The 27,207-nt window shown below is 39.6% G+C and overlaps 1 protein-coding gene across 10 annotated transcripts in view; it reads left to right on the top strand.

Moving 5' to 3' along the window:
- The window catches only part of RNF144A (ring finger protein 144A), a 67,820-nt gene extending 45,791 nt beyond the window's left edge, over window positions 1–22,029 (top strand). For 9 of the 10 annotated variants that reach the window (XM_069805855.1, XM_069805852.1, XM_069805849.1 and 6 more), the window contains 6 exons: window positions 9,024–9,128; window positions 9,346–9,406; window positions 10,507–10,714; window positions 12,570–12,717; window positions 14,043–14,132; window positions 17,248–22,029. In XM_069805855.1, coding sequence (XP_069661956.1) covers window positions 9,024–9,128; window positions 9,346–9,406; window positions 10,507–10,714; window positions 12,570–12,717; window positions 14,043–14,132; window positions 17,248–17,379 — 744 coding nt within the window. In that variant the 3' untranslated portion in view covers window positions 17,380–22,029. The remainder of the gene's footprint in view (window positions 1–9,023; window positions 9,129–9,345; window positions 9,407–10,506; window positions 10,715–12,569; window positions 12,718–14,042; window positions 14,133–17,247) is intronic. The other variant, XR_011328627.1, reaches the window with a different exon arrangement.
- The last annotated feature ends 5,178 nt before the right edge of the window (window positions 22,030–27,207 follow it).

The raw sequence follows: 27,207 nt of genomic DNA, 5'->3' as shown, positions 1-27,207 counted from the left end.
CTGGCACAGTTACTCTGATGCAGAGGGGTTGGAGGCTGCACTCAAGCAGAGGGGTGCTATGCCTCATCCCTAATGTGAATATAGAATCATAGAATCATTTAGGTTGGAAAAGACCTTTAACATCGAGTCCAACCATCAACTATGCCCATTAAACCATGTCCTGAAGTGCCTTGTGTACATGCTTTTTGAATGCTTCCAGGGATGGTGACTCAAACACTTCCCTGGGCAGCCTCTTCCAATACCTGACAACCCTTTCAGTAAAGAAGTTTTTCCTAATATCCAATCTAAACCTCCCCTGGTCCAACTTGAGGCTGTTTTCTTTTGTCCTATCACTTCTTACTTGGGAGAAGAGATCGACCCCCACCTTGCTACAACCTCCTTTCAGGTAGTTGTAGAGAGCAATAACTTCTCCCCTTGGCCTCCTTTTCTTCAGACTAAACAACCCCAGTTCCTTCAGCTGCTCCTCATAAGACCCTTCACCAGTTTTGTTGCCCTTCTCCGGACATGCTCCAGCACCTCAATGTCTTTCCTGTAGTGAGGGGCCCAAAACTGAACACAGTACTTGAGGTGTGGCCTTGCCAATGCCAAGTACAGGGGGACAATCACTGCCCTAGTCCTGCTGGCCACGCTATTTCTGATGCAGGCCAGGATAACATTGACCAATATCTTGTCTGCAAGTTGTTTGCATGAGTTAAGAAGGGTGTATCAGGGACTCCCGTGATATTTGGGTGTAATGTCAGAAAGTAGTTGGACAGAGGTAGAGCTAAAGCAGCACAATCTCCGCTGTTGTCCACAGTATAAATCAACAGTTGTCTTTACACTAACCACAGGGGCGTTTGCAATGGGTGGCAAGTCCCTGCTCCTGGCAGGCTGCTGGCCATTTCCCATCCTGAGATTCCACCAGTGGCTGGGGGCACAAGGACTGTTGGACAAGACCAATTTTTATAGCTTAAGAAAGGATGCTCAGATGGTTTGTCCTGAGATGTGGAAGCACGTGGGTTGCGTTTTGTCTTCCCTAGCCAAGATGCTATTTGGTCATCATCTACAGGTGAGATGATGTGACTGGATTTTGGCTGACAATATAGGCTGTAGCAGGGCTGCAGAACAGCTGGTGCAGTCCTTAAAAACTGAGTGTGGGATGAGGAAAAGGCATTTACCCTTGGCAATTTTCAACAAAATGTGTCTTTAAAAAGAGGCCGAGTGCTGGGCAGGTAGAGGCAGGAAGGCTGTCAAACAAAGCTTTTTCAAATTCCTTGCTGCTTTGGGGAAAATGTTTATCACCTGTGATGTTATCCATCTCCGGTCCTGGCTGAGGTCCCTCTCTTGTTGTGTACCTTCTTGTTCACAGCATACGGGGACAAATTTGGGCACTAAATATTTCCCTGTTGCAGAGCTCTGGAGAGTCTTGCAGGTGCTTGTTTTAGACTCAAGGTTTTGTATGCTTGTGTATCATGATTTTTGTCTCTGCAACAAAACAAAGGATATAAATAGCAAACACGTAAGACTATTCTCTATTACTGCTTTCACATTTGTAGATTTGAAGTACTGCATGTCAAGATAAGTGACTGTTTCCTCCTGTGATTTATTCTTAAGGATGATGAATCAGCTGCAGGGTTAATAAAAATTGGAATTTTGATAGTGAAGATTTCTTTGCAAGTAGATTATTGTCTCTGAGAAGATGTCTATAGAAGTGGAAATGTTCTATTAAAGTTCAAAGTAGTATCACAAACATTAAACACCTGTCTCAGATCTAGGTGGTTTGTGAGGTTGAATATAGCTTGTGTTCTTGGATTTGGTCAGCGTAGCTGACAGTATATCTAATAAAAGAAAAAAAAGATCACTCCCATGGTCATGTGTATGCCTCAAACAGATCTCTCTGATTAAGTGTGCATAGATATTTTCCAGTAAGTCACTTGTCAACCAAGTAGGATTAGGGTGATACTAAAAAGCCAGATTGTAGATCTGCTGTAGAGAATTGTGCACACTGGAGCAGCAATGCAAGAGTATTTAAAAGTTGAGCCTGTGATTAAATAAGAATAGATTTGAGTAGGATTATAGCTACTACTTTACACAAAAGGGCCATGTAGTAAGTTTGAAAGAAGCTTAAAAGTTCTCCAAGGAACCTACAATTTTTTTCTTTTCTCTCACGTGTTTTCTTGCATGCTCTAAGTGTATCACAGAAATTTGGCAGAAAGTAGTTTTCTTTTTCTATGAAACACTAAGATTAAAAGAGAATTTGTCTTATTACCAGATGAGCATTCCTATTGCTTTTAGAAGTATCCACCAAAATATTAAAAAAAAGGTAGCATATGACAGTTATATATGGCTACAGGAATCCTTGGTTTTCAGGAATAAGGAAGACTCAGGCTCAAACCTTACTCTCTCATTCTTCCCTCCTCTTCAGAGAACACCCCAGCTGTAGGCTGCTTATTTTAGGGGAGTCTTCTTGGGATTGTTCAGCTTTATCTAAATGGGAAGTCTTTCTAGAAAAAGTGATGTTTTCTTCAGGAAAAAGCTCTCTAGTCCAGAGTGAATTTGCTGTTTGGACAAATGGGAGGGGAGCTATTATTCCAAGACTATTAGCCTCTATCTGAGATGTGGACACTAAAATTCATCTCTCTGATTTGAGAGAGACGTTCACTCACTCACGCACATTTTCTCCCCCTGCCCCAGTGAGTATTGCACACTGCTTCACTGTGTACTATTCTAATCTAAAGCTAAAAATGAGCATTACATCACATTACCCAGAAGACTTATGGATGATGTGTCTACCAGTATAAATACCTATTCACCAGACTGACTGCAGAATTAGCACAGGGCAGTGGAGTAACCTTGGTATTACAATATCTTACGGCAAGAAAAGATATCACCTTCTCAGTATTCATTTTTAAGTAATGTAAAGAAAAATACCTATATGCGGAACACAAGAATATTACAAAACACGATCAAAAGTAGTTGCAGTAGTTTTGTTCATCTGTATAGTCTCATTGCATGATTTTTGAGCTTTGGCATAGTATCCTTTTAGCACAAAATCCTTTTAGCACATAGACCAAACTGTAGATTTGTAATTACAACACAGTGCTAAATAAGTGCTTCTCACTCAATATCCTTTCATATTCTTCATGTTATTTCCTAGAATGTAAAGCCAAAAGGGATCTTTATATTCATGTAGCCTGATGTCATTTGTAATGTGGATCATAAAATACCAGCCAGCGTTTCCTGACTCTTCATGTGGTTGAATGCAAGTTTATATAAATATGTGTGTGTGTATATATGCATGTATATTTTTAGAAGTTAATCTACTCCTGGTTTGCAGATGATATAAAATTTGCAAGACTTCAGCAATTTGGTATACATGTTAATAATCGTCTTACTTGGAAACATTTTCTTGTTCAGTTTGAGTTTCTTCCCAGTATTATTTTCCATTTCCCCTCTTTGCATTGAAACTTAGGGCCACTAATTTTAGAATCAGATTTTGTTGTTAAAAAAAAAAAACAAACCTCCCTTGATGAAAAAGCATGTCAGCCCTTCTCTGCATTCCTGAAGTGTGGTGCAAAACTCAGTGATTGCCCAAGGTGAAGGGTTACTTACCTAGTTATTATTTGTGCACAATAGCAACTGCCTTCCTCTGCCTTTAATATTCACCTTTAACAAATGCATTCTAAAAAATTCATTCCCTTTCTTTTTTAGAACTTGATAAATGCTAGATTTCTTTCCTTTTATTTCTTCTTTTTTCCCTTTCAATTTTATCAGTAGGTGTTTGGGTTTTTTAAAATGTTTTACCAATACCAGCATGTGATGACTTTGCATGTAGTACACATTTTGTTTTTGGATGGCTGTGGCCTAGTGCCAGCACTAAAATACATTAGAAGTTTCAAGAAATAAATCAAATTATGTAGTGATGATATACTTGGCTCTGCAATCCTGTCATGCTTTTTTGGCCTTTCCAAATCCATTGACTTATTTATAAAATTTCCCATGTGACTGCACTTGCATCTACAGCATTAGTGTAGTGAGAAGTCTGTATTTTGACAAAATCCACCTACTAGCTGTTAAGAAAATAATACAGGATCATCTTTTTGCTGCCTAACTCTCAAATAAAAGGTGACATCTTGAAAAGCCATTCCTTGTCTCCTGCAATAGTAGCAATAACATGTTCTTAAAAGTAAATTTGTTGTAACTTTTCAAAAAGGTTTGCTCTTCTACTTTAGAAAACGAAGGTGTTCACCAAAAATATCTCTGAGTGTTTTTAATTGCGTGCATTTTGTATTGTAAAATTACCTTAGGCATCAGTTGAACACATTTTTTTCTGTGAAAGTAGATGGTTGATAAATGTTGCCTCACACGGAAACAATGAAAGTCAGATTCCTTCTTATGAATTCTGATGGTTTTATTTGATTTTGGGTGTCAGGAGAAATGAGTCAAAGCACCGTCATCAGAAATAGGCATAATTGTTGTTGGAATTCTCCTAAAAGAAAATTAAAAGCCAGACATTTTAATTCTTTATATTGAGATTTTGCTGTGGCCTGTGGAGGTTTCTTAGAGTTAAATTCAGCAGAGTAAAATTTTGTGTTATGGTTTGGAAAGTAGGCAAAAAATAATCATTTTTGATTCTCATAGGGTATTTTGATCTTTTTAATGTTAGACAAAATGGTGTGCAGCTCTAAAGCAACAGCACATCAACACTCACTGAATATACCTTTCTGTGTGGCACAATCCTTGATGTAGAAACGTTAGAAGTACAATTCCTCTTGCAGAAATTTAAATATTAGGCTATGCTTGGCAGCTTCAGAAGGGAAGTTGTTCCTTTATTAGCCACCTATCTCTGAGGCTGAGGGAAAAAAAAAAAACACCAAAAACAGTGTTTCTAATTTATATAGGCAGCTGATAGTAAAACTGCTGCTGAGTTGGACTCTGAGTTGATCTTTGTGAGAGAATGGATCTGGGCCAGAACTCCTCAAAGTGGGTGTGCTCCTGCCCTTTGTTATGGGGACAGCAAACGACAGGAGGAAAGAAAAAGTCATCTGGACACCAGAAAGGACAACAGTGATATGCAGAAAGAGGACAGAGCAGGGATGCACAAGGAGTGTGCATACACAGGGAAAAATACAGGCGTAATGCTCAGGGGAGCTAACTGGTCTCTTCCGACTGATCTTAGCAGCAATTGGGGCAGGTGATGCATCTTGACCTGCAGTTTATAAAACCTTATATAAAGTTTTAAATATAGTTTATATATGCTATATATAGGTTATATATAACACATATGTTGTGCAGTGCTTTGCTTTCCTTTGTCTTAGGAAATTACAAAAGTTATATGACAGTTTTCATGGGGTTCCCTGTCTAACATTCATATATGGTAGCATATTACAATCTCCTTTTAATTTAAAAATATATGAAGTTGTAAAATGAACGTTAAGGTATGGATATTACAGTTACAGAACCCAAACAACCTTAGTAGTGTCCTAGGGTGCCATCATATAATAATTGTTATTTTCCTCCCCTGAGTCATTTGGTATGCTGAAAGTGTGCATGGCAGACAGAAATCTAAGCTGCTACGATTACCTGTTCACTTGTTGCAACTGCAACATAAACCAGAGTAACTTGCCTAACGATTGTTATAAACTGACATGGTGTAGTTCTGGATTGGGAAGGGGTAGGAGCAAACACATGGTTTGTTACTGTAGCTGGTCTAATGACTAAAAACTTACACACTTGGTCCTCTCTTGCTGGCTAGGCAAGTCTTCATTATTCCAGGTGAAGATTGTCAGAGTACAGAAACTAAGTACAAAAAAATGCAAAGGAAACTTATGACCTACTTAATTCAGTAAAGAGTTATTTTTTGTGAAATGCCAAGTCTTACCCTGGCTTTATCATGTCAGACTATACACATGAGTAGAAATGTACAGAATAACCACCATCAGTTTTTGATAGGTTTAGAATATCTCCAAGTGTGACTTACTTAAATAATATTTAGTTATTTAATTACTGAAATATGATGAGGGGTTTTTTTAAAGCAAGAAACAAGTGGAATTTAGCAGAAGTATTGCTTCAAATAAAAGTAAATTTCCATTGACACTTGTCCAGTAAAGAAAGAATAAAGATACTTCTCAGCATTTTGGTTTTATAAGGGTCAATGTACAACAAGAAGGATATCATGTGACCTTATTCCAACCTCAGCCCTTAGGTACCTAATTTCAGCTCCTGTTTTCTCTGAGAAAAATTATGTAATACAGTACATTTTGAAAGTTGTTCGGGGTGACTTACTCTCCCACGTTTTTCATTCATCCTATGTGGTACTTTATTACCTTAATGGAAATGCTATGAAGATATTTTCTTCCAGCATGGGATCAACTACAAGCTGCATAGAAAATGAGCAACAATTTAGTTGTCATCTTTTTGCAGTTGTTTTGTAATGAATTTTTCATAGTATATAACTGAGTAGCTAATCCTGCTGCGTTGTTTTGCTTGCATGCTGGTGCATTTCTAGTACTGTAGCCACTTTAAAATTTTCTGACACAAGTGGCAACTTGTGTCCGCTCTCAAGAGAAGCCGCAGGTACCCTGTGCTTCAAATTCTCTTGCAATCACTTTGGGTTACTGCTTGTCCACCCAAGAAATTTCTGCAGTGAACAAGTCTTGAGCAGACAGGGTGTTTTATCCTCTGCCTGATTTACAGTGATATTTCATGGCCTCAAGACAGCATCTGCGTTCCCAGAAGATGTAGCATAAGAAGTGCACTTTGGCTGTGCTGTTTTTGAGGAGGAAGGGGCCAGTACCACATCAGGGGAAGGGGAAGGCCTTGGATACTGCTTGAGGCAGGGATGAACTGTGTCGTTCCTTGGAAGATGTGAGGAAAGGGAAACAAATCGAACAGGCTTTGGCAATGGTGCCAGGCAGGTTGAGGAGGAGAATTAACCACATTAATGATTAATGATGGCAAAACTCCTTCAGATTGAAAAGTACTTTCTATGAGTGCTAAGTGCTGGCATTAAAAATGTATGCATTTTCATTTTAATCCACACTTGGCATCTGCAAATGGAGGGGAAAGGGAAGAGCCAATAGTGTCATTATAGCAACACTAATACCTCACTACAGCTGAAATCATAGTTTGCCAGGGCATGCAACCTAGGATCTAGTTCTTGCAGAGCTCAGCCTGCTGTGGTCGCTGCTAGTGGTTCTCTTGAGCTGCTTCACCACCTGCCCTTCAGAGCCCGTAAGTGAAGGCTTGGAAACCTTCTCCAAGTCAAACATCTACCAAGTGAACAGTTGGCTTCATTAAATCCCTACTGATAAAGAGGAAGGCATAGACCATAATCTGTCACAAGTGGATTTTTTACACATGTAAAACTTTTAAAGTTATCAATTATCCAGTCTCTGTTTTTCTTTTCCAAGAAATAGACCTGTTGTCTCTGTTGCATAGGAGATACAGGGAAGGGGACTCTGACAGAAATGAATTGTTGTGCCCTCAAGGTGGTGGCACGTTGCCACCCGAAAAGCTGTGTACCAGAGCAGCAGAAATTGTGTGGGCAGGAAGTGAAGTTTTTCCTGCAATCAAGCTGCAAGAGGTAAAATCTAGAATAAAATGTTAATATAGGTGATAGGGTCTCTGAAAGGAGCTGAGTAGACATACCGAGAGGTTGAACAGGAAGAGAAGAGGCTGAATGAGTAGACTCAAAGTCTGAACCTTAGCAGCTACAAGCCACATGTGAAGGTTTAAGCTGGAAACATGGTTGTTGGTGGGCCTGTTTGATGGTGTGGTTGGAAGCAAGAAGCGGCTTTGCGCTCTGACCTGCAGTTAGGCACGCTGGACTCCGCAAGGTTGATGCAGCCCTTTGCCTTTCCAGGCTGATGGTGAGTCAGCAGCTGCATACCTTTTACAAGTTCTGTCTGGAAATGGTAACTGAAGTCCCTGTTTTGCCAGCTTGCTGCAGTGTGTAATCTTTCTCACGTCCCACCCAGCTGTATGCTGAGCTTGTTTTGTATCTTCATTGCACTCTGCTTTTGGTCTAGCCTCACTCCTTATTCACACATCTGGTAATGGAGAGTTAGGGGCCTACTTTCTGTAATTGTCTCCGGTTTGCCACTGCCAGCTGAGCTCGCAAGCAGGACCCATCCGCTGGAAAGCAGCAGACCCTCATTTACTCTTTCTGTGTAGGGTCACGCTGGTAGAAGTTGGAGAGAAGGATCTCTCTCTCTCTCCCCCTCCATCGCTCTCCTTGCCTCCCCAGCAGACACCTATTCAGTAGCTCTCACCTTGATGTGGGAAGCGTGGAGCTGGAGGGCGGTGGTTGCTCTTCAAGAACAACAAGGTTTGGTCTTAATTTGCCCTTAGTCTAAAATATCCACTTTTCTTCTCTGTTTTGGTTAGATGCTACGTTTTCAGTTATGACTTGGGTAAAATGCTGCAGTTGCTAGGGGAGAAAAGTATTAGTATTACCAATATTTATTATTTGGTCCCCATGGAAACTGTAGTTCTTCTGGGAGTCCTAATTCTCACATTTTTCCTTTCTGTGGAAAAGATATGTCTTTAACCATGAAGTTCGGATAGTTATTTTCTAGAAATAGAAGGCAAGATACACCGCTCCCTTTTGCTCTCTGGTGTGCTTGACAGATGTCTGTCTATGGGTTGTTACTGCTTACTAAACTGTGTTGTGGTTTCCAGTCATATAAAGATGTTTGGAGTGTGGTTAATCTAATTTTATCTTGGTGGTGGTTTATTTTTTTTTTTCCCCTTTCTAACTCCCTGTTTGATTTGTCCTTTTCCCCATTAGTGTTATTTTTTAATTTGCTGCGTATTTTAAATTGAGGAAGAGTTATTTGATGGGAAAATGAACTTGCTATTTTCTGTTTAAAAGTATAACTGTGGCAAAAGCTGGGAGCATGGCCCATGGCTGTAGAAGGGACATGGTAGTGTCTGTTTTTTCAGAGAAGTTTGAGTTCTTCAGATTTTCAGAGTAAAGCTGTTAAAATACTAAGTGGTTTGTTCTTGGTGGGATAGTTAACTAGTCTTTGGCTCTCTTACAGTGCCTAAAACAGTACGTGGAACTTTTGATCAAAGAAGGTCTAGAAACAGCTATCAGCTGCCCTGATGCTGCCTGCCCAAAGCGAGGTCATCTGCAAGAAAATGAGGTACACTTTTACTGCAAATAGTTGGGTTTTTTTTTTCCTTTTCTTTCCAGGATGTTTAAATGTGTCTTGCCCTGTATGTTACAGCTGCTATTGTTGCCAACATACTTTTTAATAATTCTCTAAAGGTCAAATATTTTGTCTTAATTTGTTGAAAATGCCTTAGATTATTGCTGTTCCTAATTGGAAATTTGTCTTTTCCTTTTCCTTCCTTCAACAGATTGAGTGCATGGTTGCATCAGAAATCATGCAAAGGTATAAGAAGCTACAGTTTGAAAGAGGTAACACATGTAACACTACCCATTGGAAAGCTGTGGGAATGATATCACTCCAGAGCGATCCCGTAAATCAGAATCTGGCTCTGCACATGTTCATGCAGTAGCCTTGTGCATTAATTGTTCGGTCCTCACAAAAAAAAAAAAAGAAAACCAAAAAACAAACAAACAAAACAAACAAAAAAAACAAAACGAAAAAAAGAGAAACATTGTTTCTGTTCTTGCCTGTGTGATTCCCAGAATTGCAGCATTCTGGGAATAAACTAAGGAAAGAAAATTGCTATGTATTATATTGCTCTATAACTAAGGGAGGGAGTGACTTCTATTTCGAGCTTTGCTGTTTGAGTAGAGTAGAGTACTACCAGTGCTCTAGGGGCTGGGGAGGTAGACTGACCCCTTTTATGGAGCCAACATTATCTCCCATGACGATATCTGGTGCAGAATTACTAGGTAGTTCTGTGTGTAACGATAACATGAACCTTGTTAATTTTTATGAGGTTATAAGCTGACTGGGTGCCTATGGGGATGTTGAACTGTGTGGCCATAGAGAGCTTACAGTAACGTTTTGCTTAGGGCAGGACTCAGCCTAGAAACCACTGAAGTCATTGGTAGGTTTTTATGGACTTCAGTGGGCTTTGAAACATGAAATAACTTACCAGTAAGCAGCCTCCAAGAAAGGGATGAAACTATATAACAGTCTTAAGCTATTGTTAATCATATGGTTACATTAGGGCAGAGGCCAACTTGAAAGAGAGTCCTACTGGGCACTGTAAAAACATTTTCTGATGGGTTATACCTGCATACTATATGGTCTATCTAACTTCAAGTACAACTGAAGAAAAATAAAACATCTCATTCTCAGAACAAGTTTAGTTCAGTGAATGAAACTGGGCAGTTAATTCAAACTCAGGAAACTCACTTTAGTTTGGTGTCTGTTTGCAAAGCAGGCCAGATTTATGTCTAAGTGTGTAGCATTAATTAAAAGGCTTCTTTTGAAAATGTGTGTCTTCAAATGCCCTGCCCGTCAACCTCAGCTGGAATACATTGTTGTAGAAGGCTGGTCTTGTAACTGCTTTTGAATTTTGTTCTTTTATTTCCCTTTGCAGAAGTGCTTTTGGATCCATGTCGGACTTGGTGTCCATCCTCTACTTGCCAGGCCGTTTGCCAGCTCCAGGAATCAAGCCCACAGGACCCCCAGCTGGTCCAGTGCAAAGCCTGCGACATTGAGTTCTGCTCTGCTTGCAAATCTAATTGGCATCCAGGTCAAGGCTGTCAAGAGAACATGCCAATCTCTTTTCTTCCAGGAGAAACAAGGTAAAGTATTGCAAAAGATCAAGTATTGAGAAACAAAATGCTCAATCTTTGAACAAACCGGAGTGTGAATAGTAAAGAGACATTTTCCTGATATTTTGTTATTTCCTTCACGTAGTCACTCCTGTTCTTTTAATGCTGTATTCCAAAACTGGATAGCTCTTGGCAACCTCACTTGTTGCCACCATTCCCGGCAAAGCACAAAGGAGCTGCTTGAGCCTCCATCAGCAACCCTTTTGCCCCAGTGGGAAAAATATGATGTCCAAGCAGCTCATGAGCTTCTCTTCAGAGAAGATCTTGTTGCTGCTGCTATTCTGGACAGCATGAGGGTTGGTAACATCATGCCAGTGATTTTTAGGATACCCTGTTAATCACTGTAACTGCTGCGCATTTGGCCAATAATCTTAAGTTCTGTTTCAAGCTGTTTCCAGTGGCATACTGCAGCCAGTGAATAAGAAAGACCATTGTGCATGTGTTCCACTTAATGTTTGGGCTTTTTGAAAGATTGCATAACAATTCAAGGTGTCATTAAAGCCCTGGCCAGCCTTGGAGTTAGCTATTCCTAACTTGTCTTCTTTCAAGCTTTGCTGTAACAGATGACTAGCTAGGATGTTGTCATGATGAGTTCCTGGTCAAATATAGTAACTTTTGCACATGCTTTTTGTGTGTGCTTGAGCAGAACTGAAGCTCACTAAATTTCATAGCAAGGTAAAAACCTTTATCTATTTTCCTTAGTGTTTTGGTCGCTTTTAGTTTTTATTTCATGCTTCATTTTTTACTCCATTGAGGTTTGTTTTTTCATTGTTTTGGAGCATAATGTGCCAGTAGCAGTTTGTGCTACCATGCGTTTGGAGTTTCCTATACAGTTTATGGATTCAAAGCATTTTTCTGCAATACAGTTGCCCCTAGTGTTACTAATGAGTGTGTGTCCTTTTATCCTGCCGTTGGGCAAATCAATCAATCAATCAATCAAGGGTCAGTCCTGTTTTCCAGCAAACTGTTGATTCCCTATCAGTCGTTCTTGTATCTCCCACTGGCAGTGGCTGCAGGAAGTGTCATTTGTTAAGGTACATTTTAGTTGTTACTGTGCATAAAACCTGCGTATGGTAGACAGCTACTCAAGAGAAATAAATGTTCTTCCAGAGTTTCCACATTCCTCTTTGTTGTGCCCACTATATGAGGGGACATCCTATGGTTTTGCACAGTCATGCAAGACAAGAAAAGGCGGTGCTGACGCTAACTCATGAACAGTGACTCGTTAGGACAGTGTTAGAGACAAAGAGATCAACTCTGAAAGAACAGCATGCCCCCAAAACCTCATGGTTCCTGATTTGGAGGGAAATTCCTAGGGAGGATCCTCAAGGAGGGCAGAGACAAGCACTCCGTCCCTGGTGCCCCAGTCCGAAGGAATATGGTCTGGGCTTGTTGTGCCATCAAGGTATTGCTTCCTCTTCTGAGAAAGAAGAAGGGAGGAAAAAGGAAAATAACCTAGATGTGCAAAGTATTTAGGTGTGAACTAGCTGCTGCTCATCTGATATATTGCAGGAGAAAACTGCATAATATCTGTTAATATCACTAGATAACAAAAACAGTTGGTAAAATATGTGGTAAAGAAAGTGTCCTGACCTTTACACACTGTAGTCATTAAACAATTTTCATAGAGATATGTTTGAAAAATAGAGTATAGCCAAAATATCTGAATAATAAAACCCAGTTCAATATCTGGATCTCTAGTAATTTCCCTTTTTATTTTTTTTTAAATGAAAAATTAGGCTTACCTTCTTAGCATAGTTCTTAGATGTTCTTCTCTAAACGGACATGGCCACGCATCTTACTAATTCCTCACTCTCTCCCACAGTTCAGTTTTTAAAATGGAAGAAGATGATGCTCCAATCAAACGCTGTCCAAAGTGTAAAGTTTACATTGAACGGGATGAAGGTTGTGCCCAAATGATGTGTAAGAACTGCAAACATGCCTTTTGCTGGTACTGTCTGGAATCTCTTGATGTAAGTACATGCCATGCAGTCTGGTTCTCAGAAGCTTAGAAGTTCATTGCTTTGCCATCCAGCTGTCACATTAATCAGTTAAATAGTAGCTCACTAGCTTCTGCCCGACTTGGTGGACCACAACCCCCCAGAGCTGACGCTGGTAATTTGATAGGATTTGTATGCTCTCTTTTACTTATCTGACCTGTGTGATCTTAGCATTTTGCCTATGTGAGGCAGTAAATAATTATTAAAAAGTAAAATCTTATGAAAATATTCTGTTTGCAATCTTTACGTGGCAACTTACATGGAGGAGGGGCAGTGCTGCCCTTTTTTTTTTTTTTTTTTTTTTTAATAATTCTTCATTTAGTACTGACTTTTCCACGTTCCCCTTCTTAAAGGAGTTACAGGATGAGTACAGCAATGTTCTTAGTCTGTGGAAGTCTAATAAACTCTAGAATTGGTGTGTCACCATGCAGGAGACTAGCAGTCAGATTTGTTTACCATTCATTGTATTCTGTGGGACAAGAAATAGATCTGACATATGAAAAAGAATACAATGTTCTCCTAACACCAGGAATTTGTCTGTCTTTAAGCTGCTGCTGTCATATGTTTATGTTTTCTTTAAATCAGCCTGTTATTGTGCCCAAGGATCAGAGTATATACAATACACAACATCTGTTTCCATGTCATCTGTTTTACTTTATAGCATTGTTAACAATAGCAACGGAAATGTTTTAGGTTTCCAAAAGTTACTCTGACTATTCAAATTCTGTGGTTGGCCCATTTGAATTCTTTACTAACAGTCCTTAAGTCACAGGCTTCTCATGGGCTCAGTTAAAAAGCAGTATTCCCTCGGTACTAGGCCTGCTATCTTGGCTGGCTTGCGAAAGGATGGCAGGACAGATAGGGACATCATTTCTTAAAAATCTGTGCTGTGCTTTTATTCTTCAACTAGTAAAAGGAACCAACTTTGGGAAGTCTGCAGTACAAGTATTCATTTTACTTTGCTCTTTCTGTATGTGTGTAAAATATATGCAATGGTCAGCTTATCTTCTTGGATCCTCTTGTAAATTCCATCCTAGCATTTAAATATGCAGCTCGAGAGCCTTTGGGAGAAGTATTCATTATAGATATGTAACACTTGCTGAACAAACCTGTTTGTGAAGATGCTTAACTGTAAACAAAGCACTTTGGAAAGGTTGGACCTGGCCATATCCACTTCACTAAGCTTTTATCTTCCTGTGCAATTCCTGGTTATAAGTTCTCCGGAGATAGTATTTTATAACTTGAAGAACAGTTTGTACTTCTGGTTATTGCCTACCTTTTCATTTAATTTTTTGTAGGATGATTTTCTCCTTATACATTATGACAAAGGACCTTGTCGAAACAAGCTGGGACACTCCAGAGCGTCTGTTATCTGGCACAGAACACAGGTAAAGCTCAGATCTTTAAAAGCACTGTACAGGTCTACTACTGTCATAGTGCCTTCCTTTGCCTTACTCATTTTAACACCTTAGGGTGAAGTTCTGTGCCAAATGGTAACTGATTTTCATAGCAGATTTGAAGAGGACAGTAGCTTGGGAAGGAAGTTACCTCTCCCAGGGAGGACGCTCCTTGGCCAAAAGCCCCTGAGAACTAGAAAGGGTACATTTGCAGAGCCAGTTAAGTGCCAATCCAGATATTCTCTCAGTAAACTTGGATGATGAACTAGGTTGCCACCATCCATACTATTAACAGGGAAGCTCATCCTGCAAGAGGTCTTTAGCTCCAGATCCAGAACTGGAAAGGAATAAACCTGAGTATGCTCAGTATCTTGCTGTGGACTCCAGTTGATTCATTCATGTAGGTTGCATAGGAAGTAATCCCATGAGCTTATCCGTAGTTTCAAACACATATTCAAATTGACAATTACAAAAAGTGTGGGGGTACCTCTTGTAACCTAGATCCAGTGTTGCTGGACCCAATGTGAATGCTGGTAATGAAAGAGCTCTCTGCACTACTTTGATGCATGAAGTGTAAATGCCAATGTGTGACTTGGTCCAATCTACTGCCTTTACGGTCACTTCAGAGATAACAGGGACATCTGAGTATCTGAGTCATCTCTTCCTAAATTAACTGTGAGCCAGTAAAAAGCTACCTTAGCTTGAGATGAAGTACTTTTCTTGAAGTACAGGTTTCTTTCCATTTGACCATAAACCCCAAGTCTGGACAAATTGCTAAATAGAAATAAAGAGAAGGATCACACCCCTCTCCCTCCGCATATTCCCGTGGGTGCCTGAGCTATGGACTGGGTTTTGCTTGGCTTAGCCAATGGTGTCTTAGGAAGTGTGTGGGTCTGTAAGCTTTCTTGATATACTGTAATATGAGGTGATTAATCTGGTATTTAGAATCTGTTCTTAGCCACGGCAGTTAGTGCAAATATGTTTGATAGACAGTATGCTTGATATTCTGGTCATTGTCGAGAAAGAAAGTGATAATTCTTTACCAGTCAGGATATACTTCTGCTAAACCCACTAAAGCCAAATCAACATTTTAATTGTTTCCTTATGTTAAGTTTCTTTGAGTATTTATGCAAGGCAAATTGAGGCGAGCCATTGGTTTGTTGTTTGTGGATTTAAAAAAAAATATTTGTTTTGGGCAGAGGGAATGGCTTGATGTTGAGTAGGGCAGCAACTTCTTCAGAAGCAACAGAACCAAGTAGAAAATACTTGGTAAGTATTACTCAGTAATACTCAGTAATACTCAGCAGGCAGTTTTGTTGAAAAAACAAACAAACAAACAAAAACACACACAAAAAAAACCCAAAATAAACAAAAAAACCCCTCACAACAGACAAAATGAAACTTAATGAATTCTTTGATGACACATTGAGGCTGAAAGGAAGGTGTAAATAGATACCTCATAAAAATTACTAGTAGTCAATCTGGTCCACTGAATTGCTAACTTCCCGCTTGGCTCTGTCTGACCAGTGCACTTTTAGCCTGGGCTGCAGAGAGCTAGGCAAGGGCATGCTGTCTCCAAAGAGCGGTATGGCAATAGTTGCGGCTCACATTTTTTAAAGGAGGTGAGACTTTAGCTTTGGTTTATATCTGTAGCAAATAAATGCAAAGTTTAGTAAATGGAAGTTGTGTCAGATTCTCAGCACTTCCAAAAAAAGAATGAGCAATGAAATGTGCACACCTCTGAAGCTGAAAATGAAATTGCTCTTGGCAAGAAATAAAATTGTTAGGGCAAGGAAGTTTGAGCTCCTTATCCCTGGACAGCCAAAAGCCAAGACTGAAAGAATGTGGTTTGGTAGGAGACAGCCTGAGGGGGGTGACTGCTGTCCCACAGCGCCATCTCCTGCAACCAGCCTTGCCTCTCAGCCCCCCCCTCCAAAAACGCCTGGACACTGGAATTGCAAAAAGAAATACACAGTAAATGGAATGAGAAATTGTCTGTGGCTGACAAAAGTGCTAGTAAATCATCCTATCTATACCATGACTAATTAAATATTTGCCAGCAAATTGAAGCGGCATTTCTAGCCCTGGCTAGAAGAATTCTTAATGAGTACTGCACTCTAATTTCATTTTGCCTTCTGTTGTGAGGTTTTGCTAGCAGATTAGCATTCCATTTCTGCCCTAATTATTCCAAATTATTCACAGACACTCTCATGTGAATAAATCTAAATTATTTTCTCAAATAATTTGCAGGCATATTGTTGCAGCATTACTCTTAACAGTTGCCTATGGCAAATGGGAAAGAAACTTCCTCAGGCGATGAACTTCCACTTGAATGTTTTTTTCAGTAATTTTCCAAATTTAAACTCTGTAGAAACTCATAGGGTTTGGCACAGTGACAGGATGGGTAGGTCTGTTGCCCTCTGCCCATGCTGGGAAGAGGGTGATCAATAAATGTCAATTAAAAAAATGCTTTTAGATAAGTTCGTGTCCCCTGAACCAGCAGGATGAACTCAGGTCTGACTGCAAAAAGCCATTGCATATGCAAAGTCCTCCTATAGTCCACAGTGTTTGTAATCTGTGGCTGAGATTCCCAAGCTTATGATCCTGCTGGTGGAAAGTTTGTGGGAGTCTTCCCAGATTCTCAGTGAACACCAAAACCTTCACAGATTCTTTTTGGAGCCTTCTCCAGCAAAAAGGGGAGCACCTGAAAGTGGGAGTCTCTAAGTGTCTTATAGTCTTGATCCTGATATTTAATATTTAGATTTGGTCAAGAAAAAAGTATCTAGTCAGTTGCTTCATTAGTCATTTGAGATATAGCAAAACTCAAAAGGCAAATAACCACCTGCATCACTTTGTGTGGTGGAACTGAGTTGTGTGGCACGGTTCTGACTGGAGCAATGAAACATGAGTGTTTACTCTCCGACTGCACTCACGTTTACTGATTGCAGGAGCTGACTGTAGCATACGCTTTGGGGGGAAGTCCTGGCTCTGGTAAGGTCAATGATGTTTGCCGACATCCTTTTGAAGGACACTGATGATGCACTGGTGTCAGCAGAATCTAGGCAATTGCTGTCCCTAACACAATGCTATTCCTTTTCTCTTGCAGGTGGTAGGAATTTTTGCAGGTTTTGGTCTTCTACTTTTGGTGGCCTCCCCTTTCCTTCTACTTGCTACACCATTTGTTCTGTGCTGCAAGTGCAAATGTAATAAAGGAGATGATGACCCACTACCTACCTAGACTGAGAAGACTGGACTCATTACAACATGTGTTTTGATTTTATTGTCGCTGTTGATGTTTCCCTCTTGCACTTACATTGCTCTAGCCTTACTTGCCCCATTCTGCTTTTCATTGACACACAGTCTTGGTTTCAGGAACTGTGGTTACTACTGTTGCATTGCTCAATTGATAATAGACAAGGAGGGTAATGGAAGGCAAGTCTGGTGCTAAAGGGAGACCACAGACCTGGGTAGCTATCTGAAATGAAGAGGTGATACTGCTAAAAATAATGCAAAAAGTTTCTGCTGCCCTGCTGGTGGACTGGGAACTGTACTGAATGCCATCAGCAAAACAAGCTGAAAATGCATACAAATCTAAACTTCTGCCTATCTGTTCACTTCCAAATTTGGTGTCTTATTCCTGTATATATTTAAGTTGCCTATCATTTAAATCAGATAGTCAACTTAGTGTGACTTTACCTTGTTTATTACACATCTGTTTTTGTTAAAGCCATCACAATGTCCTTTTTAATACCTATTTTTCCAAGTATAACAAAATCAATAAGGTGCATATAGGCCATCCTATGCCTTTCTTGAAATTTGGGGAGGGTTAGAGGGACAAAGTTGGTCCTGTTGCCTTCCAGGAATTTTTTGAAATCTTATAAGAAATTTGTTGATTGAAAGCTACATTTTAAAAATGACTCGATGGAGCTGTAAGGTTGAGTGGTAACACAAACCTGCTATCTAATCAAGGTTCTTTTAAAAATGCATCGATGGTATTGATTACCGCTGGACCACTAGTGTTCTTCTGAATTTTTATTTTTTGCTGTTGTTTAGGTTTCTGCTACACTTACAGGGCTATGTAACTTCTAATCCAGGTATCTTAATCTTTTTATATAGATACATATATATATAATCCTATTTAAACCAAATGTGTAAATAGCTGCGCTATTGAAATATTTTGGAAGTTCAAGTTACATTGCTTCTGTCCTTAGGGCAATTATTAAAAAAAACAGGACTAACTTTACTATTTAGCTGACTCTTGGGTTATCAATGACTCTTTCCTTTTAAGTATAAAAATACATCAGGGTTTTCCCTGTAGTTAATAATAAAAATGCCTGGGATATTTGTGGAAGTTGTACTTTACATTTAAACTACTTAGCCCATTTTTAGAGTTAATATCGTATGATGTATGGTATATGCTGATAATAACAATACTGTGACGAAATGAGTTTTTATTTGAAAAATAATCACTTGACTTGATTTGATAGTTTTGCAGAATTCACAGTGCTGTGTTCCCAGGGTAGTAAAGTGTGCTAGTCAACATACTATTAATCATTGTAGTTTCTCTTTAGAAATATTTTGATGAAAACTATTTTGCTCTGATTTTAAAGCCTACAAGAATTTGACTAATAACTTCTTGCCATGAAATATAAAGCACCTGAAACAATGTGTATGTCTGTGTGTAGTACCGAAGGAAAACATTCTTCTGAATGGCTCATGGACTGAATTTTGACTGCGGTTTTTTTCATCATCATTTATTTCTGTGCATTATCTACATACTGAGATGGATGAATATATTGAAGCCAGGATAACTTTGCACTGAAAATGTATTAAGACCCTTAAATGCAACTGCTTCTGGCTGCTGTCACAGGCTGGGAATATGTTTTCATAGATCAAGCATAAGGAAATGACTCCTTTCTTTATTATCTTTTGTTTTATACCGTCTATCTGTTAAATAAAAAGACTGTAGGGTACAATTTTGAAAAGGGCCACTGTCTTTTTATAAAACTACTCTTGAATTTCTTCTCCTCCCCCTTCTTCCAAGTTTAATGGTATGCAAATTCAAACTGTGTCTAACCACAGATTTTAGTTCTGGGAGCTGGAGGTTATCTGCAGTTTGCTTATTTGGCTTGATTTTAATGAATTCAGCCATTGTAACATGAAGAAAAAGGATAGTTGGTTTCCAGCAAGTCTGAACTCCTTGTGACATCTTCAGATTGTTTATGGCAATGCACAGTTCAGATCTTTTGTTATCAGAGTATTTTTAGTATTTTAGCTGCCTTTGTTATTCAAAATTGCTTAGTTGTTCAAAAATAACTGTAGGGAAGTATGGGTAGTGCATTCGGTCGCTGTTTGCAAGCCCACGAGGGGTGTGTGAAGCACTGCTGAGTTCAGCGGGCAGTGAAGTGGTTATCTCACTCCGGCTCTGGCAGCAGCTCAGTCCATCTCCCCAGAGGTACCTACCCTAAGCCGAGCACCTGGGCTGTCCTGAGTCATAGCTTCAGTGTGCAGAAGTAATGGAAACCCTTCTGCAAAGAACAGCTTCCTGCAGGTAAGCTTTAACTATGGCCTTCCATCCTTGGCCCTGCAATTGTATTTAACTGGAGAAAAAACCCCAAAACTGGACAACGGGACATAAAGTTTTTGTGAGTTGTTAATTTTCTAATTGGGAGCACTAAGGGATTTTGCTGTATGTGGCAGTGGCTCTAATAACCGATTCTACTACTGGGATGATAGTAAACAGCAGAGGTGCAGTGGCCTGGTAACAGTGCTAGAGTGTCCTGGTATGAGGTGTATTTTCTCTGTGCCTTTCTTAGAGACAGTCTTTATGTGGCAAAACTTTAGTTTTCCATGGTACTGTGTGGCCAGTTAATAATCAAAGTCAAAATTAATGCATTGTCAGATTTAAAAGAAAAATGAAAGAAGTCGTCTTTTACAAATACAGACACTTTTAAAATAATAGTTTATGATCAATGCTCACAGGTAACATTATATATAATGAGAAAACTGTACTTCTGTCAGTATATCTCTGTCTCTGATCTCAACATACTTGAATTGCTACTGGAGATTTTTATGACATTTCTCATTTCACATCCTGGCTGTTGGGAGAGATTATATGCCTACATATATTTACCAAATACCTAATTTTATCAGGCTTGCTAAATGTCATTCCATCTGTATTCTTCTAGGGGATTTTTTTGGTTTTGGGTTTTTTTTAAATTTTTTAATGCTGATTTGTTTCCAAAGTAGCAACTTCTGGTGGTGATGTATTGAGTTCGGGGCGTTTTTATGTTACAACTTATGTTGATAGTGTGACATATAATACCCTGAAATTGAATTGTAAATACATTATTTTAAACTCTGACATTTAAACCCCCTGCCATGGAAAAGTGAATGTTTGTCTCTGCTACTTTTCAGATGAAATTCTGTTACAACAGCTTTGGCTTTTTAGGTTTTTCACCAGAAAAAATAAGATTCACTGCATGATTTCTGTTGGGTTTTTATGGTTATGCTATTATTTAGATTTTTTGCATTGTCTCAAATGCTCTTTTTAATGGAGTTTGTAACAGTACATCATTTGCGTGTTCTGTTGGGGTGGTGTCATGTCTAGTGAGTGAGTGTGGAGTCCAGACTCCAGAGGCTTTGCATCTCCCTAGACTTGCCATTCATTAGTTGGGCTGAAGTCAGTCCTGAGAGAGATCAGTAGCACAGCCTGCACCGACTTCAGTGCTGGTAGCACTGGGGTTTCCCCATGTGACATTGGACAAGTCACTTATCTCCTTTTATCTCAATTTAACCATCTTTTAAATGGATGGACCAATGTTTACCTACCTCACAGGAGGGCTGTGAGGGCAAATTAATTGGTTTTGAGGGTGTTCAAGATTCTGTGATGAAAGCTTATATATAAATGCTTACTGTAGTTTTATGTTAATATTTCAATTTTATTCATGTTGGCATTCATCCTGAAACCTCCTACTACTGACTTTAGCATGCCAAGAATTTGGGATGCTTTCCCCCGCATACCAAGCAGCATGATCTTTCGTCAAATATTCCAGCTTATGAATTAGGCAAAATCCCAAATAAGAGCTGACTGGATCAACTCTCAGCTTACAGCTGATCTGACATGCAGGAAACACAATCAAAATTAGTGAAAAGCACTCTTGTTTATGGACCTGCCAGGATAAAATAGTCATGGATCAGAAGAAGATGAAGTGCTTTTCATTTAAAATTGTTGTGGGCAGGAAAATAAAAATGGAAGTTTTGTTCATTTCATCTGTAGGCCTTTTACTGTATAGGAGTAAATATATTTAATACAGGCCGTTTCCATCCCAGTGAGGTGCAGCATGCCATAAAGCTTTGTGCAGGTTTGCTTTTTTAAAACCAAAGTTTGTACGTTTCACATACATAAGCTAAAATCCTGAGGAAAACAGGTAGAATACTGTTGTTGATGACAGTGATATAAAAGACATCAAAAAAGCCTGCATCAGTGCTTAATTGCTAATGCACTTATACTAAGTAAGACATGCTGTTTGTGTTTAGAGCCCTGCGGTCTTCATTATTGCTTTGATTTGTATATCTCTCTTATAAGAATTCCAGGAACATTAGGTACAGGTACGTGGTACATAACTGAACCTTTCTTGATCATTTTATCATGGATGTATTTTAAACTTGTATAGGGATAAGCATGAAGGAGTCATGCATATGTATAAATAATGTATTTGACCAGTGTAAAAATAGTTCTGTTGATGTATTTGAAATGTAAGTACATTTTGTGCCACTAACACTGTGATGTATAAAAGAGCTGTTGAATGCCTTTTAATGTTGTGTTTTGTACTTTGAATCATATTGAAGAGTTTAATTTGTAATTTCAATAGATATTTTAAATGAATGTGTCTCCTGTGGTTCTTCATAGGGACTTTTCAGTGCTATACATTCGCTAAAGAGACCTCCTGCCTCACTTCTTGGTGTAACTGTGGTTTCTGACTCATCGCCTCCCAGCTTAGCTGAAAGAGTGAATCTGGGTATCTTTAGAGCTCATTTGACCCATAGTTGGGTCTTTGGTCCAGCTCCTGTTGCAGTCCACTGATGTACGCTCTAGCCAGGTGAATGTGCTGCTCTGAGGATCGCTCTGAGATGCCTGTATGTTCTTGCACCACAGGTTTAGGTCTGGTGGAGGTGGCTGTGGCTAGTTTGTATTTCTCTCAGAGGTGAAACTTTTAAAGGCAAAGTCCAGTCTCCTGAACAGCAGAGCATACTTAACTCTCTTTGACAGTGGGAGTTGACTCTCGTGATCCTGAGTCCATCAACAGGCCCTTTGCATTTTGCCTGAACTGCAGTTGAAGATGCAGTCTTTCCTTCAGTCCCCATCATTTCTTTCTCACTTGTTAGGATACAATCTATACCCATAAAAAGAGTGCAGGTATGATGTCTTCAAAAAAACGGTGTGCATAACTGATATGCATGTATGTGCTTTGTACCTGACAATTTAAGAAAAATCAAGCCCACATAATAGCTGCTACTCAGTCACTCCTTCTTTCATTTTCATGGAGCATAATGATTTTTCTCCATAAGGGAAAGATCAGTTTAGATATTTTGTTCAATTAATTGGGCAGAAAATAGTCTATAAATGCCACAAGGGGTTTTGACCTATTTTAGGAGCAGGTATTATTAACAAAGCAATCTTTGCTTTCTTCCTCTGCTCCCACAGTCTGTTGCTTCCAATTAGGATATGTTTTGCTTTGCAGTTTTCCTTCAGAGAGGAGGATTATTCCTCAGTCACTTGCAATTATCATGTAGTTTAGTAATGTTTAGTGCCTGGGCATTTCCTCAGTCTCTCTGCCAGCTTATGTTGCCGTAGAAGGATTTTCTTACCCATGCCTTCAGCTGTGTGACTGGGTTTCTGCACAAGTCTGTAGTCAGAGAATCAAGCACTACAGAAATTCTTAAGTGGAGTAATAGACTTCAGGGTCTCAACCGTCTAAAATTAGAGCATTTGTGTTGAATTTTTAAATGGCAAACTTCTAGCCCATGTACATTCTAGTAAATAGTGTCCAAGATCATGCAGTCACCAGAGGTGACCCACATCCATAGTAAAAAGTTCTGCTAGGAGGAGCCCCAGCCCCAGAATAACTCCTGAACTGTACCTGAGCATTGGATGAGAGAGTTCAGATCAAAATCATGCCAGTAACTGGCCTGTAAGAACTGAATGATTGAGATAACTGAACCCCACAGCACAAAAACATTGTGCTAGTTCTGACATTCTGCTAGTTGTAATGGTACTAATACAGATGTGACTATAGAACTTGAATGATGTACACAGATATGTATGGGGGGTGCCAGAGACTGCCACTGTCAACCTGTAAGCACGGTGCATGCACAACATCCACAAAGAATCTTTTTTTTTTTTTTTCTCTTTTCCCTTGGAGATCATCTAGGATGTTTCTCATAGGAGGTTTTGTGCTGTGGGTACTTGCCCATTAGCAGTGCACCTATACCAAGAGTTTTATGTTATGCACGATATACAGAAACTGATGGAACTTTTGTTGATTTTTGAAAATAAGAGAGAAAAGACTGTTTTGTACCAGGAAGCCTTTGCTACCCAGAATCCGCACTCTCGGAACCAAGATTCAGCCTTGAATCTGACACCACTTAAGTATGAGGTTTGTCTGAACATTCAGGTGTCTGGCCTTAACTGATGGTAGAGAGTGCAGAGACACATCTCCTGGGTCTTTGGGACATTTCCCTTCCCATCCTATGCTGCTTACGAAGATAGTTGTCTAGACAACTTAATTAGCTTAGCCTCTCAAGATGCTTTTCTGGTGTGGATTTTTTCCCCACCCACTTTGATGGCAGAAGTCTAGGTAATTGTCTTCGTCCAGGCACATAACTTTTACATGGCTAAAACTGAGTGAAACAGTCATAGAGTGCCTTATCACAAGGACTGCTTTCAGATACCAGGACAGAACTTTTTGGTGCAAATTAGAACCAGGTTACTCTGCTCCCATATGGTGTTTCCAGATGAATGTGTGTGTGTGTGTGATGACTATAATTTAACACATATGTGGCACATATGCAAAATGTTTAGATGCTGTAAATCATGCAAACCAACTCACACATGCAAGCAATGGAAATGCACTTGAAAGACTAAATAGTCCAGTTCTTTTGTGGTATGTGCACAGGAGAGAACAATGTCAAGCTGTATGTGCTAACTGGTAATTTATTCCTGGTGTTCCTTGGTCACTTTTTTTTTTTTTTAAAGCCAAAAATGAACACTATAATCAGTATATATATGCTAAATTTAAACGTAGGTCCCAAAGAAGAGAGCCCCGGAAGTCAATTCTAGGTGTCCTAACTCAATGCCATGTTCTAAAATCTGAATGTAAATATGTGTGTCTAGCTGATGTGTGGAACTTTATTTTTATGCACAGCATGTCCTTAGATGTCAAATGTGGCTTCTAGTCAGTGTAGCTTATATATGTCTATAGGAAGACAAAATTCTACCGTGTAATTTTGTAGAGCAAGAAATCTGATCCTGGTGCAATGCAGATTGCCCATATTAAATAGACCAATAAAGGTTCTGGGGTATTTTTTCATAGCTTTACGTGAAAGAAAGTGTATTAAGAATAGAATTAAATCACTTCCTCCTTCAAAACACTGCCCTTTTTTACCCAAGTAGCTGGAAAAGTAAAAACAAATGCCTATAAGCTTGAGTAAGTGGGACCCCATGTATGCTATGAATTGGATGCTGAGAGCCCATTAAAAAGGATTAGTCTTTCCATTACTATTTAGTGAGTTTGGATTTTCATTTTAGGTGAGCAATAAGCTCATCTTGCTACGTAAGAGAGCACCTGTGACAGAAAACTGTGTTTTTCTGACAGGGTTTTCTCTGCTAGTGATTTGCTTCAATTGTCGTGGTCTGGTTTGTGTGACAGAATAAGAGAGACTGATTTTGCTGTGGACTATAAGAGAAAAAAGTTATATATCATTAAAGGAGAGTGAACATAATGTGCTAATTTAGCAGGTTCTGTAGGCCTGACCTGCTCATACCAGTCTAAATTAAAGTCTGTGGGCTCAGCCATTCCTGAGAATCTATACTGCTGTGTTTTATTCTTGCGAATGATTACAAACAAGCACACACTTTATTTTTTCTCTTTGCTCCCTTGAGATGATGTTTTGGGTTTTGGTGGGTGGCAGAAATGCTTGAGCTGCCTCAAAATCCTGAGGTTTCATTATATTTTGAGAACGACACTGTCATTTTGTGGGATTAGCCACAGGAGAAACGCATGAGATTGTACAGAATTCCATTTTAAAATTGCCTTGGCAGACAAGCATAATGCAGCATTTCTTTATTTTCACGCCTCAGTGATTATTAGTGCACTCATTTTGTTGAAGTCTCACGTAACTTCTGTGATGGCTATAGGTCGAGTGAGGGATACCCGAGTCGGAATATGGATAACCTTTTCTTGATGCATTAGAAAAGCCCAGGGAAAGGGCATTTTAAGCCCTTGCGGTAAGCGGTGCAGCTGGGAGCCAGCAGGGTGCAGTCTCTGAACGCCAGTGCAGGCAAGAAGGACGGGCTTTCTTTGAGGAATTCGTATGAACAAGATTTCTATCCCAAGCTTTTAAAGTCTGTGTTTCAAAACCTCCACAGAGTTAATTGTAATGATATCATGGCTAAAAATAACGATGTTATGATGGGCCTGCACACTGCTGGGGCTGTTCTAGTCTTTAACATACATTATTGCTCCTGTTCTCTGAGAGTATATAAACATTTTCTGAAAGTGAAAAAGCCTGAGTATTTGAACTTTCAGAAAATTGATATATGCATAGAGTTGCTTCAGTCTGCAAATGTAAAATGAGAGGAGCAAACCAGAGGTCTCTTTCAAAATGCCACATTCAGAGAGCACTGATTAATCACACTGAGAGAAGAAGGGGGAACACTAAAAATCAGTTGGTTCAAAACAGATTAAGTGTTGGCTAATAACATTGCATCTTCTCTATATTTTATAATTGACGGATATTGTAACTGAGCCAAATTATTCTCTTCTCCCTTCCTACCCACGCCTGCTGTCGTATCTGTGTTCCTCAATGCAGATGTTCAACAGAAACAATGCAACTGTCCAAACAATAACTCTAACCATCCATTTAGCAGTCAACATGTTTGGCAGGGGAGGCAAGCTGCAACGGGCGGTTGCTGTGAGTCCTTCTGCCTTTACCTCACTATTTATATATGTCCCAATGTTTGTGTGTCTTCCTTCCCCCCAGCCCCCAAGTATATCAGAGTAAAGCAAAGTGAAAAGTTAGTTTCTTGTATTTTTTGTGGCCAAGAGGTATGTTTCAGGATCCTGCCAACACTAATACAAACTAACTTTTAAAGAAAATATAATGTGCTGTCCTGGCTGCCACCATCTCCCTGCCAGACTTCCAGGGACTCCTGGGAAACTTCTGGTTCATGCCAATTATAGCCTGTTAGGGATGTGTTTGGAGCATGTTTTTCAGCTGGATCCACTTTTTCTTTTCAGGACCTTGCAATTATCTTATGCAAAATGGTGCAATTAGAGGATTAGGGTAGTTAAGTGTATCTTACCGGACTGCTAACACTTTGCTCCCACATATCACTGCATTTTGTTCAGCAGATTTCACCAGCCTTCAGCACTGATCAAGTGGTTAGAGACTGAGGACCTTCTCAGTGCAGGATGCCTCACAGCCCTTCAGTGCTGCTTGCAACTCTCTCTGGCTTCCCAGCACCAGGGTATGGTTTCTAGGTGCAGAGCAGCCTTGTGTGTTGAATAGCAGCCCTGGGAAGATGCAAGTCTACAGGGGCCATCTCACTGCTTCCTACAGTAAGAAACAGAAAGCAGAGAGATCCAGAGCAGCAGAAGGGAGAGGCACTGAGAAAGAGCACCTTTCTCTCTGTCGCCTCTACCTATGCAGTGACAGATAGAAATGTAAGTTTGATGCTTCATGCCATCACCGTAACCAGCAATTTTTATCCTTTCACTTCTGATCTTATGATGTGCTGCATTGAGGGCCTTGCAGTCAATTACTGGCATCTCCTTACAGCTAA

Source organism: Haliaeetus albicilla, chromosome 18, assembly GCF_947461875.1.
Source record: "Haliaeetus albicilla chromosome 18, bHalAlb1.1, whole genome shotgun sequence".
In the NCBI taxonomy this organism is placed as follows: Eukaryota; Metazoa; Chordata; class Aves; order Accipitriformes; family Accipitridae; genus Haliaeetus; species Haliaeetus albicilla.
The sequence above is the reverse complement of the archived record's forward strand: the minus strand, read 5'-3'. Positions and strand labels throughout refer to the sequence as shown.